Here is a 19,088-nt window from a genome sequence, read left to right on the forward strand (position 1 = left end):
GAAAAGACATGAAGTCAATATGATCAATAATAAAACGAGACACATTTTTTCCAGAATCTGTATATCGGTATCGGTATAAGGACAATGCCAGAATAGGTGGACCAGTATTTTAGGGGACAAAAAACGCAACCATGAAATAATTTCATGCGCATCGCGATTAAAATCTCAAACCCAAATATCTCGCGATGCTTTGGTGACGTGACCCGGAAGTCATGCTCATCATTGAGGTCTGCGACACAGCAAACATGGCCGCGCTCTTGAGATCCGCACGGTTCCTCAAGTTTTCGCCTTCGGGTTTGCTCCAAATCACGGGAACCAGAAGAACTGGACCGCCGCTTAGTCGGCTGTACAGCGGAAGTGTCGGTGTTGGCAGAACGGGAGTGTTGACCAGACAGAAGCGCCCGAGTGTGGAAAACGCGTCCTGGTAAGCGGCTAGCTTCGGTAGCCGCCATCCACGCGTGTTAGGATGTTGCGCGGATGTCATTGAGACTCAATGACAACCACATAAAAAAGCATGATTTGTACTTTTACATAAAAGTATGTGTTTATACTGCTATTATGATAAAATAGTCTGATTGTTGTTGTTGTTCACGGTTGAACGTAAAAAAAAAGGCACCCTTTTGTTAGTGTTAGGTAATCAGGTTAACGTGCGTGACAAGCCTTTTGGCCACTTGGAATCGTGCATAGATTGTGCATGAACCGATTTAATATGTGGTTTAATTAACGATTTTCACAGACACCATCGTAAATTGATGATGACCATGTTATGTAGCATCTTGCTATTAATCAGAACCAAAGTTAGTGTGTCAGTTGAAGGTCACTGATGGACTTATCACAATTATTTTCATGTTGTCACTGAGTAGGGGAGTTTTTACAGTGAATAACGAAGGATATATTTTAAAAAGAGCCACAAATAGACCTCTATATCTCTATATTCACTGTTTTATCTGCGGCCTAGTGGTTACCACGTTCCTCCTACATACAAAAACATGCATGCCAAGGGGACACATTTTACATTATAACAACGTAATGTCAAGCCTGATGCCACCAAATTAAAATGTCACAAAAGTTACTGCGGAAATATTGTTGATCTTTCCAAATTCACTCAAAAAATTACGTACATTAGTTACTCAGCTATTATTATTGTATGAATGTCAGCAAGTACTGTAGATACAAAATGTTAATCATACCTATTGGGAAAAACGTGTAATTGTTCTGCTGGTCACTCTACATCTATGGCTTAGATAGATGAACGAAGAAACATTGTTTGTAGCAATAGATTAAAGTCTTTGGAGGAAGTAAGTGGAATTTGATCATTTCCCACTGCAGAATTGGATGTTTATAATCCTGCTTGTTTATGTAATTATTGCTTTCCCTCCCTCAGCACCACCAGTAATGTGTGGCCATGCACAGCGGGATGCGGCCGCAGCTACAGTTTGGCCACGGAGCAGCAGAACAAGCCCAGCGCGGCGGTGCACTCCCAACAGGCCCAGCACTTTGATTTGGTCTTGGCCAAGCTGGACAGTTCGGTGAGGAGGACCGGTCGCGTCACCAAGACCTTTTTGCTGCACATATTCAACGAGAACTGCAGTACAGGTAACTGCGACACATGTACTGAAACCCCTTCAATTTATGAATTAGAACAAATATTTTTCTCAACTATAGATGCATGTTGCACATGTTTATCACTGATAACAAACACTGCTTCTGTGTTGTTGCAGGTTATCCTAATGGTAACCTGGCCTTGATACTGCTGCGAAGCTGTGGCTCTCTGCTGCCAGAAATGGAAATAGAGGAGCGCACCAAGCTGGCTCACAGTGTCTGGGAGAAGCTGCAGAAACTGGGTGGGAGGACTCGCACAATGGAGCTTTTTGCTGAAGTCTCAATTTTTTGTAATTGGGGCCCGGTTGATTAATCAGCTAACCGATTTAATAAGCAAAAATGGACTGTTTTATTAAAATGTTTATACATAAACACATTACACCATAAGACAAAGATAATTGGGATTACTAGGGTTTCCACCAACATTTTATTAGCTTTTCTACAGCTACAGACGAGGGCAATTGCAGCAATGCGATTTTGTTTTATTCTTTCCCAAGGTGCACAATATGAAGTGAGTCACTACAACGCCTTACTAAAGGTGTACCTGCAGAATGAGTTCAGGTTCTCGCCCACCGACTTCCTGGCTAAGATGGAGGCGGCCAACATCCTGCCAAACAGAGTAAGAAGAAGAAAGCACATGAACAGTGAAGGGACATGATGGATGTTGTTGCTGCCAGTATCATGATAAGAACATTTGTTTTGGTTCATGTTTAATGCACATTTTCCTCACACATTATCTTGCTTGATTTTCTGTTTAAGTTGAGTCATTTGTGATTATAGGTTACGTACCAGAGGCTCGTCACTGCCTACTGTCAGATTGGAGACATTGAAGGTGCCAGGTGAGCTTGTGAATGTATTTTCTGCTCTTTTACGGGGCCAGCAAATTGGAAAGTTGACTTTAATTGCTTCTATAAAAAATAGTTTGGCATCAGGAGTTGCTCCCTGCTAATCAAGTGGTACATAAAATAACCAAGTCCCATCTTTTGTTAAATGTGGATGAGATTCTTGAGATCCCCCCCATATTGTGACATCACAGTGGGCTAAACGATATAAGAACAGGCCCCTACATAGAGTTTTTCCACCCTTGATTTGGCAGCTTGACAAGGTAAAGAAGATATGCCTCTTTCAAGATGCCTACTTTCACGGTAAAGCCAAAAGTTAATGAGCTATAGCTCTATTTGGCCTTTGCCCCTCAGTGGAAGGCAGTGGGATGAGCTCGTATGCCCAAGTCAGGACCACTCCTCAAAACTGACTGACTGTTTCAATTGTCCAAAACATGCACCATGATTATTATTAATTGACAACTTTGTAATGGTTGAGGATATTTTGTGTCTTTCTGAATTCCCGCTAATGATTGTTTTACTTGCTTCATTTCTAGCACCATTTTGGGTTTCATGAAGAGCAAAGACCTCCCCATCACCGAAGCCGTTTTTAACGCGCTGATAACGGGCCATGCTCGAGCAGGGTGAGCGCTGCTGCTTCTGCCTCTTAACTTTAATGGTCCTGTTGTGTTGTCAAATTAATCTGTTTTAAGTGCAGAGAAAATGTAATTTTTAAGAATTCTCTTCATGCCTTGGTCCTTTTGTCTCATTAAGATTGTTTTATTTATTATTTTTGAAATTGCATTGTATTATTATTTTTATTTATTTATTTATTTTTTTACCTGACGGGTCTAAAATACACATTCAGTTTCATTCCCTTTAAGATTTAATTTCTCACTCATTCTCGCATACACACATTTTTTTTTTAATTACTTAATTTCTTATTTCAATTTAACCCTCGTGTGATGTTTTTCTTCCTGGGTCAATTTGGCATGGACTATGTTTAATGATCCAATAGTGTTAGAGACAAAAAAAAAGGTCTAATCAAAATAATTGTTTGCTTACATGCCATTTTTTAACACAACTTGCCATTGAAGTGAAAGAAACCATTGTATCTGTTGATATGCACAAATGTCATACAGAAAATAATTTTTGTCAACTTGAAATGTATCAGTTTGAGTCACAGCATAACACGCTCATGGATAACAGGCTAGAAATGTGTTGTGTTTGATAGCGACATGGAGAGCGCAAAGAACATCCTGTCTGTCATGCGGGAAGCCGGAATCGAGTTGGGCTCCGAAACGTTTGTGTCTCTGCTGAATGCCTACGCTGAGAAGGGAGACATGGACAGTCTGAAGAAGGTGTGTGTCTTCATTGAATTGCATATTCTATCCTTCACCGTTTGGATCAGTAATGATGCCTGGGTCACATCAGACACTGGTAGAGGCGGAAAATGCAGACTGCAGTCTGATGGACCAAGACATCATGAACGTGATCTTAACTCTGGCCAAGAACGGGCATCATCAGCACATCCCCGAAATGGTGGAGCGCCTGAGGCACGAGAGGGGCTACGTTCCAGGTGTGTTTCAATTAGTTTTCGCCAAGTGCTGTTAGTGGCTGTCTTTCAATTCTGTCTTCAAACGATTATTATCTTGCAGACGCAATGAACTTGTGTCTGAGCCTCATCACGCGGGGCGACGACGAAACGGCTTTCCTCATGCTGAGAACGTTTCCCCGCTTGCAGTTGGACGACAGCAACGCAGACTCGGCCAACGTGGGAAACTTCTTCCTGAGACATTGTATCAACATGGACACGGTGCTTGACATTGCTCATTATTTGAGTCTTAGGACGTTAGGACCTAGGAAAGTTGCCTGTTCATTGGTGTCACAGGGAAGCATTTTTTTAAGCCTTGTCTGCACTCCCCAAATGTTCTTGTTGCTTGAAGTGATCTGTTTTTAATGTTGGTGTTTAAATTACTGTCAGGTTTAGTCAACCTAGAACATTTAATAAACTACAGACAAAGAAGGAAGACAAGAGACTTAGATTATTTTTACTCGCGAGGAGAACGGACAGCGATGTGCACAGATTACAATCTCCTACCCGCTCTGAGGCACACTCTCCCAAGCCCTCTCTTTTTATTTTTTTTACAGGGCGTTCCCTAGTTACATAGCTATTGCTGCTCTAAAGGGGAAGGGGCAGCAACATTAAAACCATTGCGGATATGAGTCATTGCACAGATAATAATAAAGATGTATTTTTCTTTGGCGCTCCAACAACAAAACGTTTCAGTCCTTAAGGGCACAGTTCCTGTTCTGCAGCTGCAGAAGTAGGAGTCATGCTCTTTATCACGCTGTGCTTTTCTTCACAGACAACTTCATGATTCAAACAAGTTTATACTGCTGAATAAATGCTTTGCAATACTATAAGAGTAAATATGGGATAACTTATGTACATTTATTCTAACAATTACAGCCACCGGAAAGGATCAGCCGCTACTGCAAAGAGCTGCAGGAGCTTAATTTACACGTTTCGCCGCTCACCTTCACTCTGTTGTGCGCCCTGGAGGCCAAGAAGACTGGTACGCCGTTTAATCGGGATACACCGTGTAATGCAAAGCAACACCACGCTGGTAACATCAATAAAGGAGACTTTCTTTTCTTGCAGATGCGTCTTTGGAGCTGATGAAGGTGATGAAAGAACAGAATTTACCCATCAGACCTCATTACTTCTGGCCCCTGCTGACACAGCACGTGAAGGACAACAACACAGCCGGTACGCGCGCACACACTCGTGTATAGGGTCATTAAAAAGCATTAAATGCATTCAATGACATTAAATGGATTTAGCTCAAATTAGAGCCTTAAATGACATTAAAAGCTATTAAATATCAATGTTCAACGGCATTAAAAATGAAATATAATTGATGTAGGCAATACAACACATGTACCGTTCCTGTCTCCAACGACCAACATGATGCACAAATGCCACCTAGGGGCAGGAAATTACCTCACCACAAATTTATGACTCAATATTTCACATTCCTTTTAACTGGTGTATTTAGTTTTTTTAACCTTAACCCTAATCTTTTTAACTCCAAATAACTTTATGAATTACGTACTGTAAAATGAATGAACTGAAAGATACAACCATATTTGTATTTGGTAACCATAATTGTTCGCTTTTATGTTAACAAGAGTATGAAAAACTTGAAAAAAATATTTTTGGGGTACATCTAGAACATATATAACGTGTGAGTAATTGTAAGTTAACTATCATGTGATTAATTATGATTAAAAAATGTAATCAACTGACAGCCCTTACTAGTATGCATAGATGTGTGCGTTGTATGACGTGGGCATTAAAATAGTTTTAAGTCCCATTAAAAATGGCGATAAAAAACATTAAATTAGATTTGCTGATACCCAAAGAAACCCTTGTGTAGGAAGGATGGAAAGACATTTAACATTCTAAATGCCCTCTTTTAAATGACAGTTTAATATTCACACACTTAAATAATTCGCCCATTCCTTGAATAATAGTGACAGTCTGTCAGAATGTTGCATGTGGCGGGAAAGGCCACGTTAACCTGAAATCGGATGTCGTCCGGAGAAATGAAGTTTTCTTTCTGTTTATCTTATGTCAGTTTACCATAGTAAAGTATGTCTCCTTTACTCTTTTGTTGGTTCACATGCAGTTAAATCTCAATATTCTAGCAAAAAGCTATTGCTGGGGCTGCAATTTTAAAAGTGAGTTATCATGCGATAGTAGTAATAGTCACGTATGGGCTGCCGTGAGACCCCAACAATGACAAAAATAGACAGCAACCCCCCCCCCCCCCCCCATCTGTCTGTACGTCCCATCTGAAAAGCAAGCATTTAGTGTTCTTTTTGCAATGTAGACGGGGGATTATGAGAGGTATTTTGTAGCAGAAAGAGCTTTTAAAAGGAGCGCTTCACCTCAAATATTAATACCCCACCCTCCCAACTGGGACGGATTTCACCGGACCGGGGCAGCCAAGGGCGAAGAGGTCTGATCCCCCCCCCCGCGTGTGAGAGCGTTTGAGCGAGAGGAGATGAAGCAAACACGTGCTCTCTCTGGAGAGCTCTGCCAAGAGATGGCAAAGTTTTTAGAGGAGGTCACAACTTCCCTATCGCAATAAAGTGCACTATTGACTTTGAGGAAATGATGTCGCATGGGAATGTTGAGTAGCTTAAGCTGGATCCTAGACTTTACCGCCACCTACAGGACGCCAGACGTTTGTGGCCGCAGCCCCACAGCAGCCCCAAGCGATTCTGTTAGAGCTCAGTTTGCCTGCAGCAGCGGGGGCAGAAGGCTGTTTTGTCACAAGCCATATTGTTGTACTTATGGTTTCCCGATGGATAACTGAGAAAAGTAAAGGGAAATGGCCTGGTCAACTATTTTTCAATTTCTAATAAAAAAGAAAAAAGGAGTTTAGGAACAAAAAAATTCTTGCAATATCCGACTGGTTTGAAAAGTGAAGACAATTAGCCATTTGGAAAGAGATTTTAGTAGGGCTGGGTTTAAAGAAAAAATAAATCAATTAATCAATATCGATTTTCAAAGCGATTTTCCTTCTTGAGCCTGATATCGATTCATAAAACCATGAAACGATTATTTTGATATCTCTTTTTTCCATAAACTCATAAGAAAATTGTGTTTTAAAGGCCAATTTGTTTGTATTTTATTTGTATTTTCATTCAAATGTTTCTGTATGTTACGTTTTCTTCCTCGCAGCGTTACTAAAGAAACAACATGCAATTGGGAGAGTCACCCTCCCCCACGCCGTGCTCTCGTCATTCACCAGACGCATTCAAGAGTTTTGATCGTCCTTTTAGGAGCGCTGCAGAGGCTTATCTCGCTTTCTTTATACCAGTTTATACCCGTATAAGACGTAAACAACAATGGCGGCATAAGTACAAATAAAGTTTCTACAAAATATCTTAAACTGGAAATTATTTTTGAAAAACATTTCATAGATATGCTAGTAACAACCAAATAAATCATATGGAGCAAACTTGTCATTACAGTCAGGGTTCCCTTTTGACATTTAAGAAGAATTGATGTTCTATAATCAATCAATAACAGATTGAAGCAAAGTGAATCAACTTGAATAAAAGAAAATCGAATCAAACTGATCTTTTGTGAATCAAAATCAAGTCAATTGAGGAAATTTGAATCGAAACCCAGCCCTGGATTTTAATAAAAGCAGACCACCCAAAATTATGTGGCGGGACTGATTTCGAGATGGACGTCCAATTGTGTTCAACCATCAAAAAAAGATCCCAGTTTATGAAAGTCAACAGTCAACTCACTATAGCACAGTTGTCAAATCGTCACCAATCATATGAGTCGTCGAGTGTGTCTCGACCTCTGCCAAGCCCCCGAGGCTGACTCGCCGAATCCCCGGAGTTCCGTCGAACCCAGTTAAAAAAAAAAACACTGAATTAAAGCAGGTTTGTCCTCTATTATATTTTTGCCAGTGACATCATGTTAAGCTTGAAAATTCTTCACTCTTGTTGAATGTGAGAACTACTGTCGCGGTGTCTTTAAAGTTTCTCGTCTTTTGTTCTTTGTGACAGTTTTAATGGCTCGCTACTTTTGGAGACGAATCCCGCTGCCGCTTGTCGGTTATTTCCCTCCCGAGCCTCGTGTTTTTTGTCCTGGTTGAGCTTGGAAGAGGAGAGGGGGAGGAAGTGGTGGAATTGTCTCAGTGACAGATAGCCGACATTGTCAGAATTCACCACTCGTTAGCGGACTTGCTGTCAAATGCGCGTTGACGGCGGCGGCTTGGCTTTTAAGTGCTTTATTTTTGCCAAGCGCCGTCCTCCTCCCCTCTCTCTTTTTTTTTTATTTTTTAGAGCGATTAATAAATGATGCATTTTGCCGCTGTCAGCTAATTGACAGAGAGGAGGAAGCGCTCGGCCCCGCGCGGGATCAGCTCCTCTTGCGCGGTCGTGATGACTCGTGGATGAGAAGTTTTGGTGCCTGACTTGGCAGTGTCGAAAAAAAGAAAAAGAAAGAAGGCTTGATTTATAACCACACGTAGAACACACTCTTACGGAGGAGGATTAGAGCCAGTGAAGAGAGAGAAAAAAATTGGCAGGAATCTCACTTTATTCTTTTATATAAGTGAGAATTCTGACTTTAAAGTGAGTCAGGTCAAAATTCTGAGAATTATTAGTGCTACTATTATTCTCACTTTAAAGTGAGAATTCTGAGGTTTAAGTCAGAATTCTGAGAATTATTAGTGCTACTATTATTCTCACTTTAAAGTGAGAATTCTGAGGTTTAAGTCAGAATTCTGAGAATTATTAGTGCTACTATTATTCTCACTTTAAAGTGAGAATTCTGAGGTTTAAGTCAGAATTCTGAGAATTATTAGTGCTACTATTATTCTCACTTTAAAGTGAGAATTCTGAGGTTTAAGTCAGAATTCTGAGAATTATTAGTGCTACTATTATTCTCACTTTAAAGTGAGAATTCTGAGGTTTAAGTCAGAATTCTGAGAATTATTAGTGCTACTATTATTCTCACTTTAAAGTGAGAATTCTGAGGTTTAAGTCAGAATTCTGAGAATTATTAGTGCTACTATTATTCTCACTTTAAAGTGAGAATTCTGAGGTTTAAGTCAGAATTCTGAGAATTATTAGTGCTACTATTATTCTCACTTTAAAGTGAGAATTCTGAGGTTTAAGTCAGAATTCTGAGAATTATTAGTGCTACTATTATTCTGACTTTAAAGTGAGAATTCTGAGGTTTAAGTCAGAATTCTGAGAATTATTAGTGCTACTATTATTCTGACTTTAAAGTGAGAATTCTGAGGTTTAAGTCAGAATTCTGAGAATTATTAGTGCTACTATTATTCTGACTTTAAAGTGAGAATTCTGAGGTTTAAGTCAGAATTCTGAGAATTATTAGTGCTACTATTATTCTCACTTTAAAGTGAGAATTCTGAGGTTTAAGTCAGAATTCTGAGAATTATTAGTGCTACTATTATTCTCACTTTAAAGTGAGAATTCTGAGGTTTAAGTCAGAATTCTGAGAATTATTAGTGCTACTATTATTCTCACTTTAAAGTGAGAATTCTGAGGTTTAAGTCAGAATTCTGAGAATTATTAGTGCTACTATTATTCTCACTTTAAAGTGAGAATTCTGAGGTTTAAGTCAGAATTCTGAGAATTATTAGTGCTACTATTATTCTCACTTTAAAGTGAGAATTCTGAGGTTTAAGTCAGAATTCTGAGAATTATTAGCGCTACTATTATTCTCACTTTAAAGTGAGAATTCTGAGGTTTAAGTCAGAATTCTGAGAATTATTAGCGCTACTATTATTCTCACTTTAAAGTGAGAATTCTGAGGTTTAAGTCAGAATTCTGAGAATTATTAGTGCTACTATTATTCTCACTTTAAAGTGAGAATTCTGAGGTTTAAGTCAGAATTCTGAGAATTATTAGTGCTACTATTATTCTCACTTTAAAGTGAGAATTCTGAGGTTTAAATCAGAATTCTGAGAATAAAGTGCACATTCTGAGAACAAAGTGTGAATCCTGACAAAGTTTTTTTTTTTTTCTCCCTCTCTTCACTGGCCCTGCTCCTCTTCCGTACACTCTAGCCTAAACCGCAGCTTCTTAAGACGCAGAAGCGCCGGGCGGCGTCCATTTAGTCGTCACGGTGTAAAACGGAAGGAGCGGAAAGTAGAGAAACTACTCTTTCGCTCACTCGCTGCTCGGCCTTAACCCTCATGAATGATGCAGCCGCTTCCCCTGCGCTCGCTCTCACACACTCCCCGTCTGCAGGAGGTGTGTGTGTGTGTGTGTGTGTGTGTGTGTGGACGGAGAGGGAGGGTGGCCTTACAGAGGGACGAAGCGGGGAGGGGGGTTGGTGCTTTGCAGGTGATGTGACTGATGCGGAGTGACTTGATTTCATGTAAATGCAAGCGCTCTGAGGGAATTCACTTTGGATTATGCGCCCCACTGTGCACGCTCCATGAAATATTAAGCGCCGTGTCACTTTTTGTCCACAGGTGTCACTAGCGGGCAGAGCGGTCCGGAGCTGCGGAATTGGGACGGGAGCTCAATTGGACGGGGGTGGGGGGGGGGGTGGTGAAGGGTGCATTTTGATGAGGTGTGGATTTGGTGGATTTAGCGGAAGCATATGCCGGCCCGCACTGCCCACCTGCCGCTAGCTAGTCATCGCTTGTCAGCACTCGCGACGCCGTGCACTTTTCATCACTTCTGACACTCTAAGAACAAGGGGCGGGGTAAGGGATTTGGAGGGGGGTTAGGATACTGCTGAGGAAAGGGTGGGGGTGTTGTGCTCTTGTGTTGTCGGGTCTGCACCTGCACTGCTCACGCGACCTCACCTTGAACTTTCTTACGCTGTCCATTTAAATTTTTCAGCAAGAGGTTCAGGCTGTACTTAAGCAGACCTTTCAGGTACCTACAAAAAAAAAGTTCAATAAACATGCTGTAAGCCTTTACAACAGTCAAGATTTGCATTTTAATAAAAAAAAAAAATTATGCCAATATCGGTTATCGGCCTCCTTGACTACTAATCTGCATCGTGTCGGCCCTGGAAAAAAAAAATTGGTCTATCTCTACGTTCTAATTTCTACATCATGGTGTGCTACCTTAATTGATCCAATTGATCCTTGATTCATTCACTCGCAGGAAGCAATCCCCTTCGCTCCTGGCTGTTTTACTGGATTTTGACTGATTTTGCAAAATTCACAGAATATTGTATTGCTATAAGAACAGTTTCTTGTTCTTTCATCGGGAAAAAAGGTATATTTCTATCTGTTTCCGTTGTGCAGCAATTAGCATTAGCATATAGCTAAGTTTCATCATTATTCACAATTCTGTTTTAAAACACAGGGAAAAAAGGCTTTTTGCAACTTGGCCCTAGTTGATCTCTTATACTCCGCTACCACCTGCTGGCGGTTTTTGTAATAACTACAATTGCTTTCTCTTCAGTTGAGAGGCTGCATCAAAGCCTTCTGTATGCTCTAGCATTAAAAAAAAAAAACATAAAAACATAACATGTTTTTGGGACCATGGTAATATTGCATTTTTGGGGGAGCAAATGAGTTAATGATCTGAAGATAATGTCAAGAATGTGCCGTTTGCTTGCGCTTTTGTTGTTTCCTGCACAGTCTTTACCTTGCTGCAAAATCAAGTGCACCCTTTGTAGAGTCGCAGCCAAAAGAGAGGGAGGGGTTGCAGGGTTAGGAGAGGCGAAGTGACAGGTACTCATGTCCAAGGTTGGGGGCAGAGACGACAGCTACCGGTTGGCTCCTCTCCGCCGCTCCTCTCAGGGCTGGGCGCGCACTTCTCATCTTTTGACAGTTAACCTGCAGACATGAAGCTGACGGTGATATCTTGTGACCGCTGCCATCCTTAACTCACTACTTTTGATACTTCTCGCCCGGATTTGTGTCAGCCTTCACGCTAAGCGACCTGGAGAGGACCCCCCTCCACCGCACTTCCCCATCCTCCCTCCTCATCCTCTCGACTCACTTCCAAGCCCCGTGCAAAAATAAAAGTTGTTCAGACAAGGCCCAAAGCTGAGAGTCACTTGTATGAGATCTAGATACCACATGATATTGCGCTATATTTTCAGTGTAGTCATAATCTGCTTTTTTTTTCCTCCTGTCACTCCTGGTCTTGTTGTAAGTAACTCTTTTGGAGAGATTTTACTTTTCAGTCCTGAAAATGGAAGCTGTAAAAAATGATAAAGACCCCCTCAGGCCATAGCAAAGATACCATTCAACTAGTTTGAAGTTGATGTTTCATCAGAAGAGTTATGAAAATATTGTTTTAAAGTCGAAAAGTTCCTCAATGATACTTTAATGGCAAAAAATCTGTATTAGCATCAGCATCAAAAAATCTTTATTGGTCAGGCCCTAATCTCTACTAAAAATTGTGATTGGGTCTGGTATGGTCCAAAGAAGAACCCTTTGAAAGGGCGAAAATGTACTTTATCTTGTACACAAATATGTGGGTCTCTAATGTCTTCCCACACAAAAAGAGTGAATTGTTTAACCAAGTACTATAAATCTTTTGAGATGATATTTTTTAAGGATGATTTAAGATTTGAGGCTATGTTCAAATCTTACGTTTACTAAAGTTGGGGTGGTCTTCAGAGTATTGAAAATGCTTCTGTTCAATTTCCTTTGATCAAACTGACTCGTGTGCCTTTTCCCCTCCTACCGCCCCAGGTCTCCATTCACTTGTTTTCTGTTTGTCTGCTGCAGTGAAATTGATTATGGATTATTCAGCAGGAACTGCCTTCTCTTTCATAAAAAAAAGCAGCGGGAAAAAGCGATTAGAGGGGGGGATAAGAATGGACGAGGCGACGGCTGAATGGACGGATAGTCCATTGAGAAGGAGGAAGATCGCTTGTTTGCTTTTTTTTCTTGGCGAGAGTAGAAGAAGATGGATAGTGAGAGGGTCGGATGAATGAGTGATATGGACCGAGGGGGTATAAATGGACAGAGCTACTTCAGGTAGTCGTACCTGCTTTATGGCGGCCGCAGGTTTTAATGGCGTGTAAAAGCCTGGGACTCATCCATTATTCAGCTAAAGAGCGAGACTGCCAGGTGAGCACATACATCCCGGGAGGATACAGAAACGGAGCTCCAGATACGTGTGTGTGTGTGCGTGTGCGTGTGTGTGTTGTGAAACCTGAGTGGGGAGCATAAATACACACGGCATGTTGAGGTGTGCCAACTCAAGCACTTTTAGGTAGTTTGCAGAAGGCCGCATGGGAGGCTGCTATGTGCTGGATGCGGTCATATAGATGCGGGGATATTTCCGTCGCAAAACCGCACTTAAAGCGACTGAATGTATACACACGGAATATGTTTGTGCACTCGTTTTAGCTCGTGCGGCCACGCTCGCAGACATATGCAAAGTGCTGCTGCTGCCTTCTTCATATGTGCATACACACACACACACACACACACACACTTGGGAACATCTGTGTTTGTGTGTGTGTGTGTGTGTGTGTGTGTGGCTGTTCCATATGCATGTGGCTGTTTAGGCCTAACTTCCCTGGAGCAGGACCTCAGGGCTCTGCTGGAGAGCAGGGCAACGCTTGCAAGAGTCCACTTCAGGCCAATTGCGTGTTGATGTATTCCACCCGAATCTTAGGTGGAACACTTGGCATCCATGAGCATTTAGTTGGAAGAAAGTGTGTGTGTGTTCCAAGTAAGAGTGTGTGCGTATGTGCCTGTTTGTTGCTTAGCTGCACTTTTTCTGAAGCTTCCACAGCTCCAGGCTCGCAGCAAAATGTAGTCAACTGCCAAACTAAACTGTTCTTTGTTTGTTTGTCAATAAAGTTTATATGTGATTTTTATGTGCGTTTTGAAGGTGTGGTGCAGGTGTTGAAAGGCATGAAGGCTGTCGACGTCACGCCGGACCTTGATACCATATCCAACTACATCCATCCGGTCTTCGCCAGCCTTGATGCAGCTCGACAGGCTTTCAAGGTAGTGTGTGTGTGTGTGTGTGTGTTTGGAAAAACATAGTAGTCAGGTTTCCGTCCAATTGTTTTGAATTTTTAAGCAAATTTACGAAAATGCGCAAAACGGACATGCGACTTCTGCCCGTTTCCATCTGTTCTTCTCTTGCGAATATTGAGAGGGGACTCCGTCGCTGTAGGTGGCGCTATACACCACCTGTTTTCTATCTAACATTAATAGCATTAATATCCGCTGCTTTTATATATATATATATATATATATATTGTATTTTTCTTGTTGCTGTTCTGAGCAATGGGAAAGTGCAAACTAAAATGACGTAATGTTGGTATTTGGTAAATGGAAATCTTTGCAACTTTCCAATAAAAAGAACATTTCAAACAAAGAATTATATTTTTTTCCTGATGAAAGAAGAGACTTTAATCTTTCTTTTGGTAGGTTCCATGTTTTTATAGCAATAGAACACACTATTCTGTGCTTTGGGACTTTCGCTATATTGTTTGGTTGAACGTTTTGGTCTTTAAATATGCAATATGTGATAATCATTATTTCATTTGTCAGTTTTACAGTAAACCTCAACTGGGAGTGACAAAGTGACATTTTTTTTCTAATATCCTCTGTGCGTTATATGTTAGTCTCACTTTTCTTGACAGCGAGCGCTAAGAAATACTTTAAACTATGCTTTTGATGTTTCAAGAAGTTTAAATGTGTTTCAAGTATGTAGTTAGGGCAAAAAAGGGAATACAATGTTTATGCTCTCAATATCTTAGATTTTTTTCACTTTCAATGTAGGACTTACAAACTTTGAATATGATCTTTCTGTCTGTCAGGATGCAGACTTTTCACTGGAATCAGATTTCTTCTCTTCAGAGGTTCGATTGATGGCTGGAAACAACTTGGCTCAACTCTATACCTTGTGTAGGTCCACGCGCGCACGCACACGCACACGCACACGCACATCTTCTGCTACCTTTTCTCTTCCACACAATCCAAACAAGCTTTCACTGCATCTTGAGCGCCCGTCGTTATAAAAATTGCTCCTACGCCTGCGGGCTAATTGACCCAGTACACACACACACACACACACACACACACACACACACACACACACACACACACACACACACACACTCCGCAGCGCTCAACAGACCTTTTAAGAGATTAGTGTGTGTGAATATGTAAAGGGCGAAGGACGTGCGGCGCCTCAACCGGGCTGGGGAGCGTGGAGTAAAAGGGGCCCGGTTAAATAATGGATGCCGTTTCCTGTGTTTGTCTTTTAGCTGGTTTAAGTCTCCTTTGCTCATTTTCACATTTGCTGTCAGCTATGAGTCCCTTTTTTAATGTATTTTAAGATTCTAACTAGTGCTGTCAAAGTTAAATCGTTAGCTCATTGATTAATGACAAAAAAAGTATTGCATTAATCATGTATTAACTCAGATTAATCACACTATTAATTTTGACCGCAGATGATCCTTCAGCTGACAGCGGATGGTTACGTTAAAGGTAGCACAGGTTGTGTTTGAGCAATAAACAAAACGTCATGCATTAAAGTAAACGTTTGAGTATGTCATTCAGAATACTAGTTCATGTCAAACTACTGGGGTCATTTTTTTTTTTTCATTTTAAATTATGCGAGTAATTAGTAGAAAAAGACGAGACTGTGCAGTGGATCAAAAAATGTTGAAGGCGTCCTCAAAACAGTAAATGTTGAAAGAATTAACACATTGCAGGTGCTCTTCAAATTTGGTGGGCAAAAATGTTGATGAAAAGCCTTTTTAATTGATTAACCGTGATTAATAAAAATTCTAAGATCTGATGAATCTGATTAAAAAATGTAATTGCTCTAATTATAACATTAATTTATTCCGGTATTTCAGCACTTGCTTGTATTTTTAGCTCCAGATCCTTAGTGTCCCACCATAAAGCATAACTTACGAGAAGAGGGTAGACTTCAGATTTGTTAGATTTTAGTAATAATAATAATAATAATAAAAAAAAAACCATTGGAAATAAAGGAACTAATAAACAATTTTATATTCAGGACAAGTGGCATCGCTTCTTTATTTTTTATTTTTTTGTTTTTTACTTTTGGCTTCCATCACACGACTTCTCATGTCTCATGTTCTTTTCTTTCTTTTTCTTTTTTTTTGAGGATGGTCCCAAAAAAAAAAGGCTATTGGATTAAGTGTCACACAAAAGCCGCAGAAAAAGCAAAACTTAATTTGATGTCATGCATGACTCTAATTTTGTAGTTTTTTTTTGTTTAGTTTATTTGGTCATAACAATCAATAATAATTAAAAAAAAATATATATATATATATATATATATATATATATAATTATTCCTGACATCTATAGAAAAATATATTTTGTCCATATTTTTGTAGTAACTATAGACTACACTGCCATTTCATAACTATTAATAATCTTGCATTTATACATGTATTTGAAATTCTTAATTGATTTACACAGTTTCAATTCACAATCAAAATTATTTTAGAGCCATATTTGACCCTTATGAGGACAAACACTAAAAAAAAAAAATGGATGGGAGTGATGGTATTTTCTCTTTACTGTTCCAATCATCTCAATGCATACAAATGAATCCATTTGAGATTTAACAGAGGGCATCAAAGGAAAGTTAAATGTCTGTCTGAAGACAAATCAACAGTGCAGAATAAACAAAAACAGCCTTATTCATTTATTCATCTCCCCCTTTCCTCTCTTTTCAGTATCGGACCCCTCCCACCCCTCACTGAGCCTTTGGCTCTTCCGTGGCAGCCTCATCCAGGGCTTCAAAAAGTGAGTCAATTAACCTGTTGTACGCGTTGGCCGTTTGTCTCCACCAGGCGTGTTCGTACATTTCCATATTTTGACACGCGACTCCGGACTAGTGTTTTAGGGAGGCCCGTAGCACTATTGGAGGTCACGGCGGCATATGTTTTGCATAAGACATGTGCTGCCTATCACACCATCTACAGAGCCTCCGTGTGTGTGTGTGTGTGTGTGTGTGTGTGTGTGTACTGTATGTGTGTGCGCAGCTGCAGGGAGAAACGCAGCATACGCACACGGCTGCCTCATGCATATGGAGGCTTCATCCGCTGGCCCTCACCCCAAAGCACCGTGGGAGATATGCAAATAAGCAGATGCCCACCGCTGCCCTTACCCCCAAACCCCCTCCCACCCCCTCCAAATAGCCTGAACCAGCCTTGTGGTCTCCCTCTGTTCACGCACGCGAAGAGTCCTAGAGTTAGCCTCAGGACCCCAGTCGGACTGGCGAGCTTCACTTGAAACGGGCTGTTTATGAATATTTAGCGTTTTAACACTACACAGTTGCACACAAACAGTGCTCCCCTGCCCTTTTTCTTACTCTCTGCCCCCCCCCCCACCCCCCAACCCCCCACCCCTCTGAGCCAGGGTGGAGGTGAGTCACAGCAAAGTGCTGACTTATCTGCTGGGACCTAAGCAAAAAAAGAAAAAGGCTAAAATGTACAAAGTTTAGATGAACTTTAAGTTTTATTTTCAGCCAGTAAAACCAAGAGGATTTTATTAAATGTGCTTAAACAACAAGGTTTAATTTATGAGTCCAATGATACAACTCAGATCCATACTAACATTAGTATTTACATAAAAATCAACAATAATAAAAAAACTTCTAAATTGAACGCAAGCTGATTTTTTTGCCACTGCAGTTGAAGTTTACTGTTAAACTAAATATTGAAAAAAAACTAGAGCTGCAAGTAGTTATAAAGGGCCCTTGCAATCCTGGCCAAGTTGGAGTAGCCTACTGGTTAGGTTGGGGTACTGTCACATAGGACAAGAACCCTCTAAATTAGAAATGTTTTTAGCCAAGCCTTGTGTGTGTGTGCAAAATTTCATGGGTATTCTTTAAAATATGACTGTAAAAGGCGTAAAAAAATGCACAATTCCCCAAATAAATTCAAAATGGCGGACTTCTTGCTACAAAATATTTTTTTGTAGGTCTTATGCTGATAGTTATGCCTCCCAATTTTCACAAATGTAGCTGAAACATAAATTTTAAATATTTGTAGAGGGTGCTATTGAGCCATTTATTGAAAATTGCACAAGAAATCTGTAAAATATTATAATAATTAATATATTCATGACGGGTCTGATTTGTGTGCAAAAGTTTCATGAGTTTTCCCCCATGTTCAATTTTTCTTTGCGAACAGTGCATCTCCACGGCAACAGCATGCGACAAATTAAAAAGCTCTCTTAACTTTTCATCTGAAACATCTTTCTCTGAATTCTGTCGGAGGAGTTTGTTAAAATATCACCTATCAAAGGCCCTAAAAATAGCGGCAAATTCCAAAATAAATCAAAACGACGGAGTTCCTGTTACGTTTAGCGTATGGCTACAAAATACTTTTTTGTACGTCGAGGGCTGTTGCATATGCCTCCAAATTTTTGTGGCTAATATTTTCTTTTCCGTGACGTTGTCCCAGGTGTTGAGCTTGTACAGCCCAAGTTGGAAGTCAATCGGATGACCCTGTAAATGTGCAAAAATGAGCCAAAGGTGGTCATTTAAATAGTCATACCTCACTTTCTGTTCATTTTCGAGGATGGCCACCAAAGTCTTTTTTGTTCGTCTCGGGGCGCTACACATGCCACCTAATTTTTGTAGCCGTAGGTCAAATGTAGCGGGACAGGGCTCTGTTAAACCTCTGTAGTGCATGTATCACGATGCACGACATATTTTTCCATTTTTATTTTCACTCGTTTTGTCATCTGAATCTGTTCCTCACCTCTTCTTCCGTTAAATCACACACTCACCCGTGCTCTTCGCGAGCTTCCCTGACGGGTCGTAATTGGGCCCCGTCACATGGGACGTGCATGCGTGTGTTTTTGTGTGTGCGCGCCATTGTGACGCGGGGGACCTGTCAAAGACAAGGTCAAGGGATAATTTAATCATTAAAGACCTCTCTTCTTCTCCTCTGCGGCTGGCTGACAGCACCAGAGATGTCGCACGTTGTCATCATTTAGCTTGTGTGTGTGACTTTTGTGGTTTGCCGTGCTTTTGTCCCGCCGTCTCGTCTCTCTTGTCCTGTGGGCTGGAGGGCGTCAAGTCTTGTCTTCGCTCCGCATCGCGTGTGGTGTTTTGTGCCGTACTTGTCACTTTTGTCGCCATGGCGATGTAACAACG

At 40.7% G+C, this 19,088-nt stretch overlaps 1 protein-coding gene across 1 annotated transcript in view; it reads left to right on the forward strand.

Annotated features, from left to right (window-relative positions):
- The first annotated feature begins 226 nt into the window (after positions 1-226).
- Positions 227-19,088, forward strand: part of lrpprc (leucine-rich pentatricopeptide repeat containing) — a 59,745-nt gene continuing 40,883 nt past the window's right edge. The window contains exons 1-14 of the mRNA XM_086093413.1: positions 227-424; positions 1,385-1,596; positions 1,722-1,844; positions 2,100-2,221; positions 2,383-2,441; positions 2,981-3,067; positions 3,658-3,784; positions 3,858-4,002; positions 4,082-4,239; positions 4,897-5,002; positions 5,089-5,196; positions 13,815-13,933; positions 14,755-14,842; positions 16,657-16,726. Coding sequence (XP_085949539.1) covers positions 246-424; positions 1,385-1,596; positions 1,722-1,844; positions 2,100-2,221; positions 2,383-2,441; positions 2,981-3,067; positions 3,658-3,784; positions 3,858-4,002; positions 4,082-4,239; positions 4,897-5,002; positions 5,089-5,196; positions 13,815-13,933; positions 14,755-14,842; positions 16,657-16,726 — 1,703 coding nt within the window. The 5' untranslated portion in view covers positions 227-245. The remainder of the gene's footprint in view (positions 425-1,384; positions 1,597-1,721; positions 1,845-2,099; positions 2,222-2,382; positions 2,442-2,980; positions 3,068-3,657; positions 3,785-3,857; positions 4,003-4,081; positions 4,240-4,896; positions 5,003-5,088; positions 5,197-13,814; positions 13,934-14,754; positions 14,843-16,656; positions 16,727-19,088) is intronic.

The sequence above is a fragment of the Leptonotus elevatus genome, chromosome 13 (assembly GCF_054856555.1).
Source record: "Leptonotus elevatus isolate MCC_2025b chromosome 13, RoL_Lele_1.0, whole genome shotgun sequence".
In the NCBI taxonomy this organism is placed as follows: Eukaryota; Metazoa; Chordata; class Actinopteri; order Syngnathiformes; family Syngnathidae; genus Leptonotus; species Leptonotus elevatus.